We start from the raw sequence: 14,732 nt of genomic DNA on the forward strand, positions 1-14,732 counted from the left end.
GGCCATTTGCCTACTGTGCTTATGCTGGTTCTGTGGAAAAAGTTATTACCTCACAGATGAGGAGGCTTGTTATACATTCATTCACTCAAATGTAGTCCTAATATATACCATTCTAACATCCAATTCCATTACAGCACTACACATTGTAAATGGACGCCAGTTTTTGTTGCCGCAACTGTAACAAAAGTTTGAATCAGAGATAGAAGGAACTGCAGATGCTGGAGAATCCGAGACAACAAGGTGCAGGGCTGGATGAACACAGCAGGCCAAGCAGCATCATAGGAGCAGAGAGGCTGATGTTTCGGGCCTAGACCCTTCATCAGAAAAGGGGGAGGGGAAGGGGGTTTTGAAATAAATAGGGAGAGAGTGGGAGGCGGATAGAAGAGGGATAGAGGAGAGGATAGGTGGAGAGGAAACAAACAGGTCGAAGAGGCGGGGATGGAGCCAGGAAAGGTGAGTGTAGGTAGGGAGTTAGGAAGGGGATAGGTCAGTCCAGGGAGGACGGACAGGTCAAGGGGGCGGGATGAGGTTGGTCGGTAGGAGATGGAGGTGCGGCTTGAGGTGGGAGGAGGGGATAGGTGGGAGGAAGAACAGGTTAGGGAGGCAGGGACGAGCTGGACTGGTTTTGGGATGCGGTGGGGGGAGGGGAGATTTTGAAACTTGTGAAATCCACATTGATACCATTGGGCTGCAGGGTTCCCAAGCGGAATATGAGTTGCTGTTCCTGCAACCTTCGGGTGGCATCGTTGTGGCACTGTAGGAGGCCCAGGATGGACATGTCGTCTGAGGAATGGGAGGGGGAGTCGAAATGGTTCGCGACTGGGAGGTGCAGTTGTTTGTTGCGAACCGAGCGTAGGTGTTCTGCAAAGCGGTCCCCGAGTCTCCGCTTGGTTTCCCCGATGTAGAGGAAGCCACACCGGGTACAGCGGATGCAGTATACCACATTGGCAGATGTGCAGGTGAACATCTGCTTGATGTGGAAAGTCTTCTTGGGGCCTGGGATGGGGGTGAGGGAGGAGGTATGGGGGCAGGTGTAGCACTTCCTGCGGTTGCAGGGAAAAGTGCCGGGTGTTTTGGAGCTGGAGGGGAGTGTGGAGCGGACAAGGGAGTCACGGAGAGAGTTGTCCCTCCGGAAAGCAGATAAGGGTGGGGAGGGAAAGATATCTTTGGTGGTGGGGTCGGATTGCAGATGGCGGAAGTGTCGGAGGATGATGCGTTGGATCCGGAGGTTGGTGGGGTGGTACGTGAGGACGAGGGGGATTCTTTTTTGGTTTTTATTGCGTGGACGGGGTGTGAGGGATGAGGTGCGCTTACTTCTCTAACCGTGAACCTAACCCTCCCTCTACTGACCCCTTCTCCCGCTTCCAACACACCCCCTCCTCCTGGACACCACCCCAAGGCCTCCTACCCTCCCTTGACCTCTTCATCTCCAACTGCCGTCGAGACATCAATCGCCTCAACCTCTCCACCCCTCTCACCCACTCCAACCTCTCCCCCGCAGAACGTGCAGCCCTCCGCTCCAATCCCAACTTCACCATAAAACCCGCGGACAAGGGAGGCGCAGTTGTAGTATGGCGCACTGACCTCTACATCGCCGAGGCCGGACGCCAACTCTCCGACACCTCCTCCTACCGCCCCCTTGATCATGACCCCACCCCTGAGCACCAAACCATCATCTCGCAAACCATCCACAACCTCATCACCTCAGGTGACCTCCCACCCACGGCCTCCAACCTCATCGTTCCCCAACCTCGCACTGCCCGCTTCTATCTCCTTCCCAAAATCCACAAACCTGAATGCCCTGGTCGACCCATTGTCTCCGCCTGCTCCTGCCCCACCAAACTGATCTCCACCTATCTAGACTCCATTTTCTCCCCCTTGGTCCAGGAACTCCCTACCTATGTCCGTGACACCACCCACGCCCTCCACCTCCTCCAGAACTTCCAATTCCCCGGTCCCCAACACCTCATCTTCACCATGGACGTCCAGTCCCTCTACACCTGCATTCCCCATGCAGATGGCCTTAAGGCCCTCCGCTTCTTCTTGTCCCGCAGGCCCGACCAGTCCCCCTCCACTGATACCCTCATCCGCTTAGCCGAACTCGTCCTCACACTCAACAACTTCTCTTTCAATTCCTCCCACTTCCTACAGACAAAGGGGGTAGCCATGGGTACCCGCATGGGCCCAAGCTACGCCTGCCTCTTTGTAGGTTACGTGGAACAATCCCTCTTCCGTACCTACACCGGCCCTAAACCCCACCTCTTCCTCCGTTACATTGATGACTGTATCGGCGCCGCCTCGTGCTCCCACGAGGAGCTCGAACAGTTCATACACTTCACTAACACCTTCCACCCCAACCTTAAGTTTACCTGGACCATCTCTAACACCTCTCTCCCCTTCCTGGACCTCTCTGTCTCCATATCGGGCAACCACCTAGAAACCGATATTCATTTCAAGCCCACCGACTCCCACAGCTACCTAGAATACTCCTCCTCCCACCCACCTTCCTGCAAAAATGCTATCCCCTATTCCCAATTCCTTCGCCTCCGCCGCATCTGCTCCCAGGATGAGGCATTCCACTCCCGTACATCTCAGTTGTCCTCGTTTTTCAAGGACCGTAACTTCCCCTCCTCGGTGGTCGAGAACGCCCTCAACCGTGTCTCCCACATCTCCCGCAACTCATCCCTCACACCCCGTCCACGCAATAAAAACCAAAAAAGAATCCCCCTCGTCCTCACGTACCACCCCACCAACCTCCGGATCCAACGCATCATCCTCCGACACTTCCGCCATCTGCAATCCGACCCCACCACCAAAGACATCTTTCCCTCCCCACCCTTATCTGCTTTCCGGAGGGACAACTCTCTCCGTGACTCCCTTGTCCGCTCCACACTCCCCTCCAGCTCCAAAACACCCGGCACTTTTCCCTGCAACCGCAGGAAGTGCTACACCTGCCCCCATACCTCCTCCCTCACCCCCATCCCAGGCCCCAGGAAGACTTTCCACATCGAGCAGATGTTCACCTGCACATCTGCCAATGTGGTATACTGCATCCGCTGTACCCGGTGTGGCTTCCTCTACACCGGGGAAACCAAGCGGAGACTCGGGGACCGCTTTGCAGAACACCTACGCTCGGTTCGCAACAAACAACTGCACCTCCCAGTCGCGAACCATTTCGACTCCCCCTCCCATTCCTCAGACGACATGTCCATCCAGGGTAACAAAAGTTTATCTGTTTGAACATGCAAGTCTCTGATCCTTTACTTTTAAAAAGGTTCTAATATACGTTGCTGATATATCCTTTTAACCATTGTCAAATAGATAATCTCTTGCATATCTCTGTATAAAATTTCATCTGCCCAGAGGTATCCATGCGGAGATAAACATTAAAATTATTTAAGATACTTCTGTATGATCTAATGCAAAGTCTTTCTGAATGGATCAACCAAAGTTGTCAAAAAAGGTCTTTTTTGACCATGTTTCTTGTGAAAACGTGGGTGGGAGAAGTTCCATAGTAACTTTTGTGTGGACAGCTACCAAAGATGCTCTACAGAGGCATAATCAGATATAAATGAATTGTAAACAAAATGAAGTGTTTTGTTAGGAATGCAACTAAAAACATGGTCGAAGAGTTGGATTTTAAGGAGGACAGATATGGAAAGACAGAGCGGAATAGATAAAGTAAGTGAGAGCATTGGGTCCATACAACTGGGGGCCATCAATCAGGGAAATGTAGAGGCAAGAAAATGTTTTAGGTTAAAAAAAGTTGCAGAATTTGGGAAGATGAGACTGTAAAGAAACTTAAAAACAAGGAAAATTATTTAAATTTTCAAATATTGAGAAATCAGGAATTGAGGCTCCTGCAGTGTAGTTGGGGGTGTGGACGGTAAATATGGGGTTAGTTGAATCGTTACTTATTCAGGAGTTAGACTACATATTGAGTAGTGTAACTTTTCCTGAATTAACTATTTCCTTAGTTTCAGCAAATAAATATAATCTTTTGAGGGTTCCAGGTCTAGAGGAATTCCCCTGCAGAAAATTAAATTTCCTGGGCAATTCCTTCAGAATATGGGATGATAAGGATTCTGCGGGGTCCTCATGTGCACCTCTGATCTATGCTGGAATAATGTAGGCCAGCGGAAAATCTAGACCAATTTTCTTAAAATATTCAGATCACATGTGCTATGTCTTCAAAAATCTTCAAGATCATTCCAAGTAGTAACAGCAGCAGCAGCAGCAGAGCGAAGGACAGCAAACCTGGGTGTGAATAACAACAGCAGGATAAATACTTGAGGAGCAGAGCCTGGCCTGAGGTCAGTCTGAGCAGCAACAGGGTTGTTATGGTGGATGATTTTAACTTCCCCTATATTGACTGGGGATCCCTTAGATTTTTTGAAACAATGTGTAAAGGAAAGGGCCATACTCGACCTGGTATTTGGGAAATGAGCCCGGCCAGGTGATCAAAGTTTCATTGGGAGAGCATTTCAGGAACAGTGATCATAAAAGACAGGGTGGCATGATGGCTCAGTGGTTAGCACTGTTGCCTTACAGTGCCAGGGACCAGGGTGCAATTCTACTTTCATGTGACTGTCTGTGTAGGTCCGCTCTCGGTGCTCCAGTTTCTTCCCAAAGTCCAAAGTTGTGCAGGTTTGATGCATTAGCGATGGGAAATGCAGGGTTTTGGGGAAAGGGTTGGGGCTCGGATGATCTTCGGACATTCGGTGTGGACTCAATGGGCTAAATGGGCTGTAGGGATTCTATAATTCTGTAAGTTTTAAATCACTTTTGGATAAGGGTAAGTGTCATCCTCAGGTGAAAGTAGTGAATTGAGGGATGGCTAACTACGTCAACATTAGGCAGGAACTGGGAAATGTAGACTGGGGGAGGCTATTTGAAGGTAAATCCACATCTGGTATATGGTAATCTCTTAAAGGCCAGTAAGAGTTCACGACCAGCATGTTCTTGTCAAAGTCAGGATAAGAATGGCAAGATTTGGGAACATTGGATGACAAGAGAAGTTGAGAGCTTAGTCAAAAAGGAAAAGGAATCATACTTAAAAATGAAGAAACTTAAGGCAGATAGTGCCCTTGGAGATTATGAAGATAGCTGGAAAGAATTCAAACAAGGGATTAGGATGGCTAAAAGGGCCATGGAATATCTTTGGCAAACAGATCAAGGAAAATCTTAAGGCATTTCATACATATGTAAGGAGCAAAAGGTTGGCTCGGGAAAGGGTAGGCCCACTCAAGGACAAAGCAGGGAATTTGTGTGTGGAACCAGAGGAAGTGGGTGAAGTCCTTAAGGAATACTTTGTATCAGTATTCAAAAAGGAGAAGGACTTGGTAGATGGTGAGTCTTGGGAGGACTATGTTGATATTTAAGGATATGTCAATATAAAAGAGGTGGTGGTATTGGATGTTTTAAAAAATATTAAGGTAGAGAAGTCCCCAAGAATTGATGGGATCTGTCCTAGATTATGAGAGAGACAGGTGAGGAAATTGCTGGAGAAAATTCTTAGGGATAGGATTTACTCGTATTTGGAAAAATATGGATTTATTAGTGATAGGCAGCGTAGCTTTTTGTGGGGAAGGTCGAGTCTCAAACTTGATTTGGAGTTTTTTGAGAAAGTGACAAAGATGACAGATGAGACTAGGGCAGTAGATGTTGTCTACATGGACTTCAGCAAGTCCCATGGCAGTCAGTCTAATACGAAAGTGAAGTCACATGGGATCTATAGTAGCTAAATGGATATAGAAGTGGCTTTGCAATGGAAGACACAGAGCAGCAGTAGAAAGGTCTTTTTCTGACTGGAGATTTGTACCCAGTGGTGTTCCATGGACATCAATGTTATGATGCCTGTTACTTGGAGGAGAATGTAAGTGGCCTGATTAGTAAGTTTGTGGACAACACATAGATGGGGGAGCTGCGGATAGTGAGGAGGATTGTGAAAGGATACAGCAGAATACAGAGAGTGTCGTCATTATAACGAGGTCAGCCAGGCAAACATCATAGAATATGAGTTCCCTGATTGGGACTGTTAACTTGGTCCAATTAGGAAACCCTGGCTGACAGATATAAACAGGAGTGTCAGAGGTTCTAGTCACTCTAAGAGCTGGCTCTGAGGAAGCCAGAGTAGTGTCAAGTAATATATATGTGTAAATAAAGAGTGATATGGTGACGAGATATGGCCTCTGTGGAGTTATTTCAGATAGGTTGGTGACTTGGGTGGAGAAGTGAGGGATGGAGTTTAATCTGGGCAACCGTTAGATAGAAGGCAGTTTGGAAGATCTAATGCACGAGGGAAGTATACGGTAAATGGCAGAACCTTTAGAAGCATTTACAAACAGAGATCTAGGTGTACAGGTCCTTAGTTCACTGAAAATGGCAACATAAGTGCATAAAATGGTCAAGAAGTCATATTGCATGCCTGCCTTCACTGTTTGGGGGATACAGTATTAAAGTCGGCAAGTCATGTTCTAGCTGTATAGAACTTTACTTTGGCCAAGTTTGGAATATTTTGTACAATTCTGGTCGCCACACTACCAGAAGGATATGGAGGCTTTGGAGAGGATACGGGAACAGTTTACCAGAATGTTGCTTAATTTGGAGGGTATGAGCTATCAAACGAAATTGAACAACTTTGTTTGTTTTCACCTGAGCAGGACAACCTGACATAAAGTTTACAACATTGAGAGGCATGGATAGAATAGATGTTCAGAGATTTTGCCCCCAAGGTACAAATGTCAATTACAATGGGACATATGTTTAAGGTAAAAGGGGGGGAAATTTAAAGGAGATGCGAGAGGCTAGTTTTTTTTAAAACTAGCATGGTAAATGCTTGGAATGCACTTTAAGAGGTGGTGGTGAAAGCAGATATAATAGTAACATTTAAGAGGCATCTTGGCAGATACATGAATAGGCTGGGAATAAAGACTGCATAAAGGCAAAAGGTTTTTAGTTTAGAAAGACATTATGTGTTGGCACAGTCTTGGTGGGCTGAAGGGCCTGTTCATGCACTGTCTTTTTTTTATTGTTCTTTGATCTGATAGTACAAGAATAAGAGAATGCCACTTAATCTTGATGTCATGTCATGACTGATGTAACAAATTATTTTCATTGCTAGCCATACACACTCCTAAAGTGCATTTTGTGGTCTTGAAACGACAGATCCTGCAGGTGCTCTGCACTTCTCCCTGAAAATTTAAAATGCAATAAAGGGATGAAGCCCTGCTCTTTACAGCAGAGATCCAATGTTTGTTCATGTAAACATAGCTTCCAAACATATAAACAGTCCTCCAGGATGCTTCCAGTTGAATGGAATGATTCAAGGAATCCATTGGTCTATTCCAAGCAATATGATCGACTAATAATGGCAAGAAATTAATACTTCCCCAAACAATTAATCAGAGATGACATGACACCAACAGCTTTATATTTAACAGATATTAACATGTGAAATCACCCTTTGTCTACAGCACCTATCCATCTCCAGACCAACATATTGCTGCTTTGGAAATGTAGTTGCTGTTGCAGTGTAGGGAAATTTAACTAGCAGTCGTGAAGAAGTCATACTAAACTCAAAATGTTGACCGTTCCTTTTTTCACATGTGCTGCCAGACCTGCTGAGTTTTCCCCAGCGTTCTCGGTGCTTGTTTCAGATTTCTGGCATCTGCTATTTTTGCTTTTACAACCCCCAGGTTATGCAGAAGAGGATTCCACAAACAACAAGATACATGACCAGATAATCTTTTTCTGAGGGATAAATGGTGGCTTGGGCAAGGGTAGAACTCTCTTCCATTTCATTAATAGGTACCATGGATTATGTCACATCACCTCAAAAGTTAGATGGCATCTTAACGTAATAGCTCATCCGTAATGTAGGACTTCCAACAGTGCAACAATCCTAGAATTCAAGTGCTGACCTAGACACATGCTCAAAGTTTGAGTGAGGATTGTACCAAGAATCTTCTGACACAGAGCTGGGACCCCTATCATTAAGCCAAAGTCAACACTCATTATAGCATCAATCAACTTTGGGCATTGTGTTGGTCGGTCAGCAAAAAACGAATCCAAAAAAATTATCCATCATACCCAAGAAACATAGGAAGGTTACATCTCAAAAGGAGCTCTACGGTCTATTGCGACTGTGCCAACTGAAAAATCAATCCAGCTCCACTTTACAGCTTGTGGTCAACCCAGATGCATTTCCACCACTACTGTATTTGTAGCCAATAAGGTTCAGACCACCACCCCATCTGGCAGACAAGTAACTCCCCTCAACTGTCATAGTATGAAAGACCGTTCCTTTTGCTCATTTACCATCTTCTCTACTTTCACTTGCTTAAAACCTATTACATTGTTAATTTTTTCCAATTCTTAAAAAAGGTAATCAACCCAAAATGTTAACCTTGTTTCTGTTTCCAATGATCCCACCTCTCCTGCTAAGCATTTCAAGAATTTTCTGTTCTATTTCAGACTTCCAGCATCCACAACATTTTACTATTGATTTATAATGCAGGCTTGTGATAGGGATTGGGATGCTTGTACAACATCTCACCTTAATAATATTCTCGCTACAGTTTTACACAGAACTTGTACAAAAACAACAGTTTCAATTGAAAAGAATGCTGTCAGCCTACAATGGGGAACATATTTTTGGGACTGAGTCATTATTTCTAAAAGTATAATAAAGGGAAGACTGTCATGTTTAACAGCATCTCTTGGTTACTGGGGTGATCCTGGGAGAAGGCAGAATAGGACCAGTTTTATAGATCTGTATTATCATTTGGTAAATTCATCTGTGAAGAGGGCAATCCAAGGAGGTCTCAATATATTGTTCGTCCATTAAAATACAGTTAGCTCTGCTATAACATGTGTTTTGTTAACATGAATTGGCTGTGACACAATTGATGAATAGTGGTAACGCTGTACAGGTATAGTGTTTTTTTTACAGCAATCTCCCTGTAACACGGTTTTCTGTAGCGTGAAGTCACACAAAAATGCAATTATCGTGTTATAGGAGAACTACCTGTAGAAGGGTAGAAATGGACACTGCAGTAATAATGCCCTGAAAGGTGGAAATGACCCCTTCATAGAGAATTGTCACCCAGTCACTAGTATCACAACACAGTGAGATAGAAACTTCACAATCCAATTAAAGATGTCAGGAATAGGTGGAGAAGAGACAGGGAAGGAGAACATAATAAAGCTTGGCTGCTTTGTAAGCATATTTTCAAGAATCTGTGCTCCAGAACTAACCATGCCCCAGCCAAGCTATTTCAGTACATGAGCACTTCCCTGACAACATGGAAAATTGCACATGTATGCCCTGTCAAAAAAAGTGTGAAACAAACACAACCTGGCCAATTACTTCCCCATTAATGTAGTCTTGATCATCAGCAAACTGATAGAAGGGATTGTTGACAGTGCTGTGATGTGGCACTTCATCAGCAATCACCAGCTCACCGATGCTCAGTTCCTGAATTTATGACAGCCTTCGTCCAAACATGGATAAAATAACTGAACCCCAGAGATGAGGTGATACTGCTTTTGATATCAAGACAGTCGCAAATCAAGAAACCCTAGTAAAACAGAACATAAGTTTGTTTAAGCCCACCACTGTAGACATTGCTCAGGGTCATGTACTGGCTGCTACTGTCTTCAACTGCTTCATTGATAACCTTCCTTCTATAATAAAGAAGGTCAGAAGTGGGAATATTTAATAATGACTGCAAAAATGTTCATCACCATTTGTGACTCCTCACATACTGAAGCAAAACCTAGATAATATTCGGCTAAGGGGTGACAAGTATCATTCATGACAAATGTCAGGTAATGACCATCTTCAAAATGAGGGAATGCAACCATTTCCCCTTGATATTGAATGGCACTACGATCACTGAATGACCCATTATTAATGTCCTGAAATTAGCATTGACCAATAACTGGACCAGCAAAATAAATACTGTGGGTATATATTACAGGCAGAGAATTCAGCAGCCACTCACCGCCTCTCTTCTCAATGCCTGTCTACAAGTACAAGTCAAGAGTGTGATGGAATACTCGTTTGCCCGGATGGGTGCAGCTCCGACAATATTACAGAAGCTTGATGCCATCTGGAATAAAGCAGCCCACTGACTAGCATCCCATTTCTCATCTTAAACATTTACTTCTCCCCACCACAGGTGCACAATAGTAGCAGTGACATGATACATTGCAGCAATTCACCATGGCTCCTTTGAAGCACCTTCTAATACTGCAATCTCTATCACCATGTGTGGAATTTGCATTTTCTCCCCATGTCTGTGTGGGTTTCCACTGAGTGCTCTGGTTTCATCCCACAGTCAAAAGATATACAGCTTTGGTGAACTGACCATGTTAAATTGCCCATAGCATCAAGGGAAATGCCGTGGGAAATGCAGGGTTACAGGGATGGGATAGGGGGGTGGGTCTGGATGGGCAGCTCTTCAGAAGGTTGGTGCGGACTCGATGTCAGCATGGCCTGCTTCCACATTGTAGGGATTCTACAATTCTATGACGTGGGAGGACTATGGAGCAGATGTTGGGAACATCACTACCTACAAGTTCCCTTCAACACCACATACTGTCCTGACTGGAATCATATTGCAGTTCCTTCAGTGTTGCTGGATCAAAATCCTGGAATTCCCTTTGTAACAACATCCTGGTGTAGCTACACTACATAGGTTGCAGTGATTCAAGGTAATGACTCACTACCATGTTCTCAAGAGCAATTTGTGATGGGTAATACATACAGCAACATCCACATTCCATGCATGAATATATAAATGAAATGTGGAGTAATTATCCACGATGTAAATGCCACTGTGCATGTTTGGGTATGGGCGCTATGTCAGCAGACTGGGACAGACCAGGCCTCACTAATCATCTGCAAATGCTCGATTATGAGACTATGCTCTACTTGCACTATTGTCAGCATCAGTGCCAGCGTTATTGACGAGGAAGATGGAAAGGCAAGGAATCAGGCACAGTCTGAGTGGGAGCAGGGTCAAATTTTGAGAGTAGACCAGGGTAGGGCAGCAGCAGGATCAGGGGAGCCAGTCTCTGTTTCTCCATTTTGTGCATTTGTTCTTTTCATAAAAAGACATGAGCTGCTGCTTTCTGCCACTTATTAATGATCATGTCACTGTCTTTCCATATGAGCAGTCTTTGTACCATCTATTGATGGTGTTTGTACAAGTCACATTATGGACGTGGGTTGGTGACTCCTGTGACACGTTATATGTAGCTGAGGCAATAAAACTACAATTTTATACATTAAAAAGACAGATACAATAAAACACAACAATTAGGCTTTCCTGGAGTAAGTAAATGTACCACTTAAAGCAAACTTTGAATTTTAGGTGGCAACAACCTAGTACGAGCAAATTCTCCATCTTTGACAGCCATGCTTTTGGCTGGCTCAGCAATTAGCTGTGCCGTCCTGGTCTAAAATTTTTCTCTCAATTAATATTGAAAAAACTATGTAGTCATCTCATTGCTGTTGATGGAAGCTTACTGGATACCAATTCGCTGCTGTTTTTCCTAGTCTTGTTTACCTCTTTGCGTTAAACTTGCTCTTCAAAACCTACATCACCCATCCTTAGATATTCTTATATAGATTGGTACCAAATTTTATTTTATACCACTCCTTTTGATTTGCCTTGGGGCATATTACAATGTTAAAGGTGGCTATAATTAATTGGATTTATTATTACTCATCTGTATTAGGGTCACTGCACCGTCACACTAGGCACAGATGCTGGTTAAAGTATCACAATAAGTCTGTACACATGCAGGTTCTGACAAAGCCTTTGGGTCTAAGGAAGTCTTGTAGTACATTAAAAAGGCAATTGCAGGAAACAGTGCAGTTAGCTCACGTGTTCTAGATTGATAGGTTGCAATATAGGGGTAGCTGTAACCTACCAGACAGGGCACAAGAGAACTCAATTAAATAACTTTTCTATAACTACTGTTGAAGGGATTGATGATAAATCTATTCTATCTTGCTTTCAGGAAATTACAGCCTGGCGGAAGAAATTATCTGCCTTGCTCTTTTTTCACAAGAACAAAGAAGTGACCTTGATGCAATGTGTTCTTTACCATTCTCCGTCGATGAACTTTGCGATACAATAGTCTCCGCGGCGGGGTGTGTAGGAGCCTTCCATAGGTGGATGAGCCGCTATCTCACTCCTCATACTCTCCATTAATTTTTCCAGCTGAGTGCCTGCAAGCAAGAACAGGACAAAGGATAATTAGGTTTAGATTTTCACACTGGCACCTTAATTAACACCTCGCTACAGTTTTACAGCATTCCAAATGGAGTTCCACAGAAGGATGAAGTAACAGTGAGGAATACTGAATGAGTAAAATGTGAATCACCTTGAGAAAGTTCAAAGGAACAACCCTGTTCCCAACATCATGTGAACAAGATTCACATAACAATATTTATCTTAGAAAATTGCATTTCCTCTTCTTTGTTTCGAAAGAAAAAAAAATTGCCCATTTATTTATACTGAAATCAAAATCAGCAAGAGGGCAACTGCATCCACAATGCAGATAATTTTGCACAATTTTGACTGACGGTGTTCTCAGTTTAACTTCCAAATAAAAGCATCCAACTGCAAAGCAGCAGAAACCATAATTAGTTGGGGAAGGGAAGAAATAATCTATTTGAAAGCTGCTGTTTCAAAAAGGGTAAAATGTCAGGGAAATGGTAGAACAAGCTTGATTGACGGAATGCCTGTCTGTCCTAATGGCTCAGTCAGTAAAGCCACTGAGCACTGTGGAATGGAGACACAATGGTGTTCCACATACTCCAAATCAGCTCAAGTATCCTGAAACTCTCATTCCAAAAATCAAAGAATGATACAATACAGGTTTCTGAGCCAGATTTTGAAGAAGTAATTACTTAGTTCCTCTGTTCTTTTCCAATAACCCTGCAAAGCGTTTCACCTTTAAATAATTATCCATTTCCCTTTTCAAAGATAGCAATCCAGATCATTATACCTCACGATAAACACATTATTCTTCATCTCTCCTCTAGTTAGCCATTAATGACCCCTACTGCAAGTGGCGATAGCTTCTCCATATTTATTCAACAAAACCTTTCATGGTTTTCAACACCTCTTTTTCAGTCTCCTCTTAAAAATTCTTTATTCTTAAAAACATCACCATCTTTTCTAGTCTATCCATGCAAGTCCTTCAAGCCCAGGAGCACCCTAGTACTAAACTCCCTCTGCACCCTCTTCCAGGCCTTACATCATTCCAAAAATGCGGTGAGAACCAAAGCATATCCTGATCACTGCTCATTGTTAGTTCTATCCTCCTGTACAGGGTCAGGCTGGGCTTTGATTACCCCTTGTTACCAGATACCTCCTTTTACTTGTTTTGTGTAGGTCTGCTGAGGCTAACAGTGAGGTGCTAATCACTGCCCCAGTTCAGATCAGCTATCTCAAAATAAATCCGTTATTGAACATGGGATGAGTTACACAGCTTGGCAGCACACAAAATCCATATTCATCAAGCCATCTGGGAGCTTGTGATCTATGAACTAATTTAAGTAGTTCTGATCTTAGAATTTCTTTTTAATGCAAAGAAAATTTTATTAAGCCAAACTGGAGTTGAGAATAAAAATGGTGGTAGAGCATTTCATGTTGATTAGGGATAGTTTCCTATGTGTGACAAGTTCCAAACTCACTTCTGTTACCTCAAATGTCACGACTATATCCAACAATACTAACAAAACAGGGCAAATACTTTCACGATAAGCTGAGCCACTATTCTTCAATAGCAGGAGGACAAATTTAAAATTCAGTTTGTGTCAGAACATCCTTAGTTCTTGATCAATGGAACCAGCAACTTGCCCAGCGTTGAGAACATTGACAAAATGACAGCAATTCCCTTCTGTAATGGTAAGAATTTAAGAAGAATATGCTAATAAGCAAATAACTAGGATATTGAACATATGACCAGCAGCCACTTCACAGTCTAGTTTTCAGCTAAGTGAGACAATTGCAGCTTTGTTTACCGAGAAAAACAGTTGCTAAACCTTTCAGACTTGTCAATGTGAATGCCACCACCAAGTGGATCAATGCATCCCCACAGCATACATACAGTGATGCAGCTAGTTGACATCACTGGTTCTGTCTATGCACATGGAGACAGACATTTTATTGTGGTCTTTCACATCTGGTCAAGGAAATAGATCTAGGTGAGGGGAGGAGTGGGGTTGGATGGGTAGTGACCGGCACACCAAGTGTTCCCTTCTGCTGCAAGAAGTCCCCCTCCCACTTGCCCCTACACTTCCCAGGTTCTTCATCCCCAGCTGAGTAATATTAGTTACATATTATCATTCGGCCTATCGAGTCCACACCAACCCTCCGAAGAGCATCCCACCCAGACCCCCTCCCTACCCTATCCCTGCATTTCCCACCCTAGACACTATGGGCAATTTAGCAGAGCCAAACCACCTAGCCTGCACATTTATGGACTTTGGGAGACACAGGGAGAATGTGCAAACTCCACACAGACAGTCGCCCAAGGCTGGAATTGAACCCGGGTCCCTGGTGCTGTGAGGCAGCAGTGCTAACCACTGTGCCACCGTGCCGCCCAGACACTTTCTATGGCCTGTTTCAGCCAACAGACGTTCATGATCCATACATGTCGATGCCCAAGGTGGTTTTGGCATTGTAGATAATCACTGCTAAAACTTT

The 14,732-nt window shown here is 44.0% G+C and overlaps 1 protein-coding gene across 1 annotated transcript in view; it reads right to left on the bottom strand.

Moving 5' to 3' along the window:
- The window catches only part of LOC109912723 (staphylococcal nuclease domain-containing protein 1), a 472,985-nt gene that overhangs the window by 96,190 nt on the left and 362,063 nt on the right, over positions 1–14,732 (bottom strand). Inside the window, exon 5 of the mRNA XM_048609985.1 lies at positions 12,121–12,244. Coding sequence (XP_048465942.1) covers positions 12,121–12,244 — 124 coding nt within the window. The remainder of the gene's footprint in view (positions 1–12,120; positions 12,245–14,732) is intronic.

The sequence above is a fragment of the Rhincodon typus genome, chromosome 22 (genome assembly GCF_021869965.1).
Source record: "Rhincodon typus isolate 14 chromosome 22, sRhiTyp1.1, whole genome shotgun sequence".
NCBI lineage: Eukaryota > Metazoa > Chordata > Chondrichthyes > Orectolobiformes > Rhincodontidae > Rhincodon > Rhincodon typus.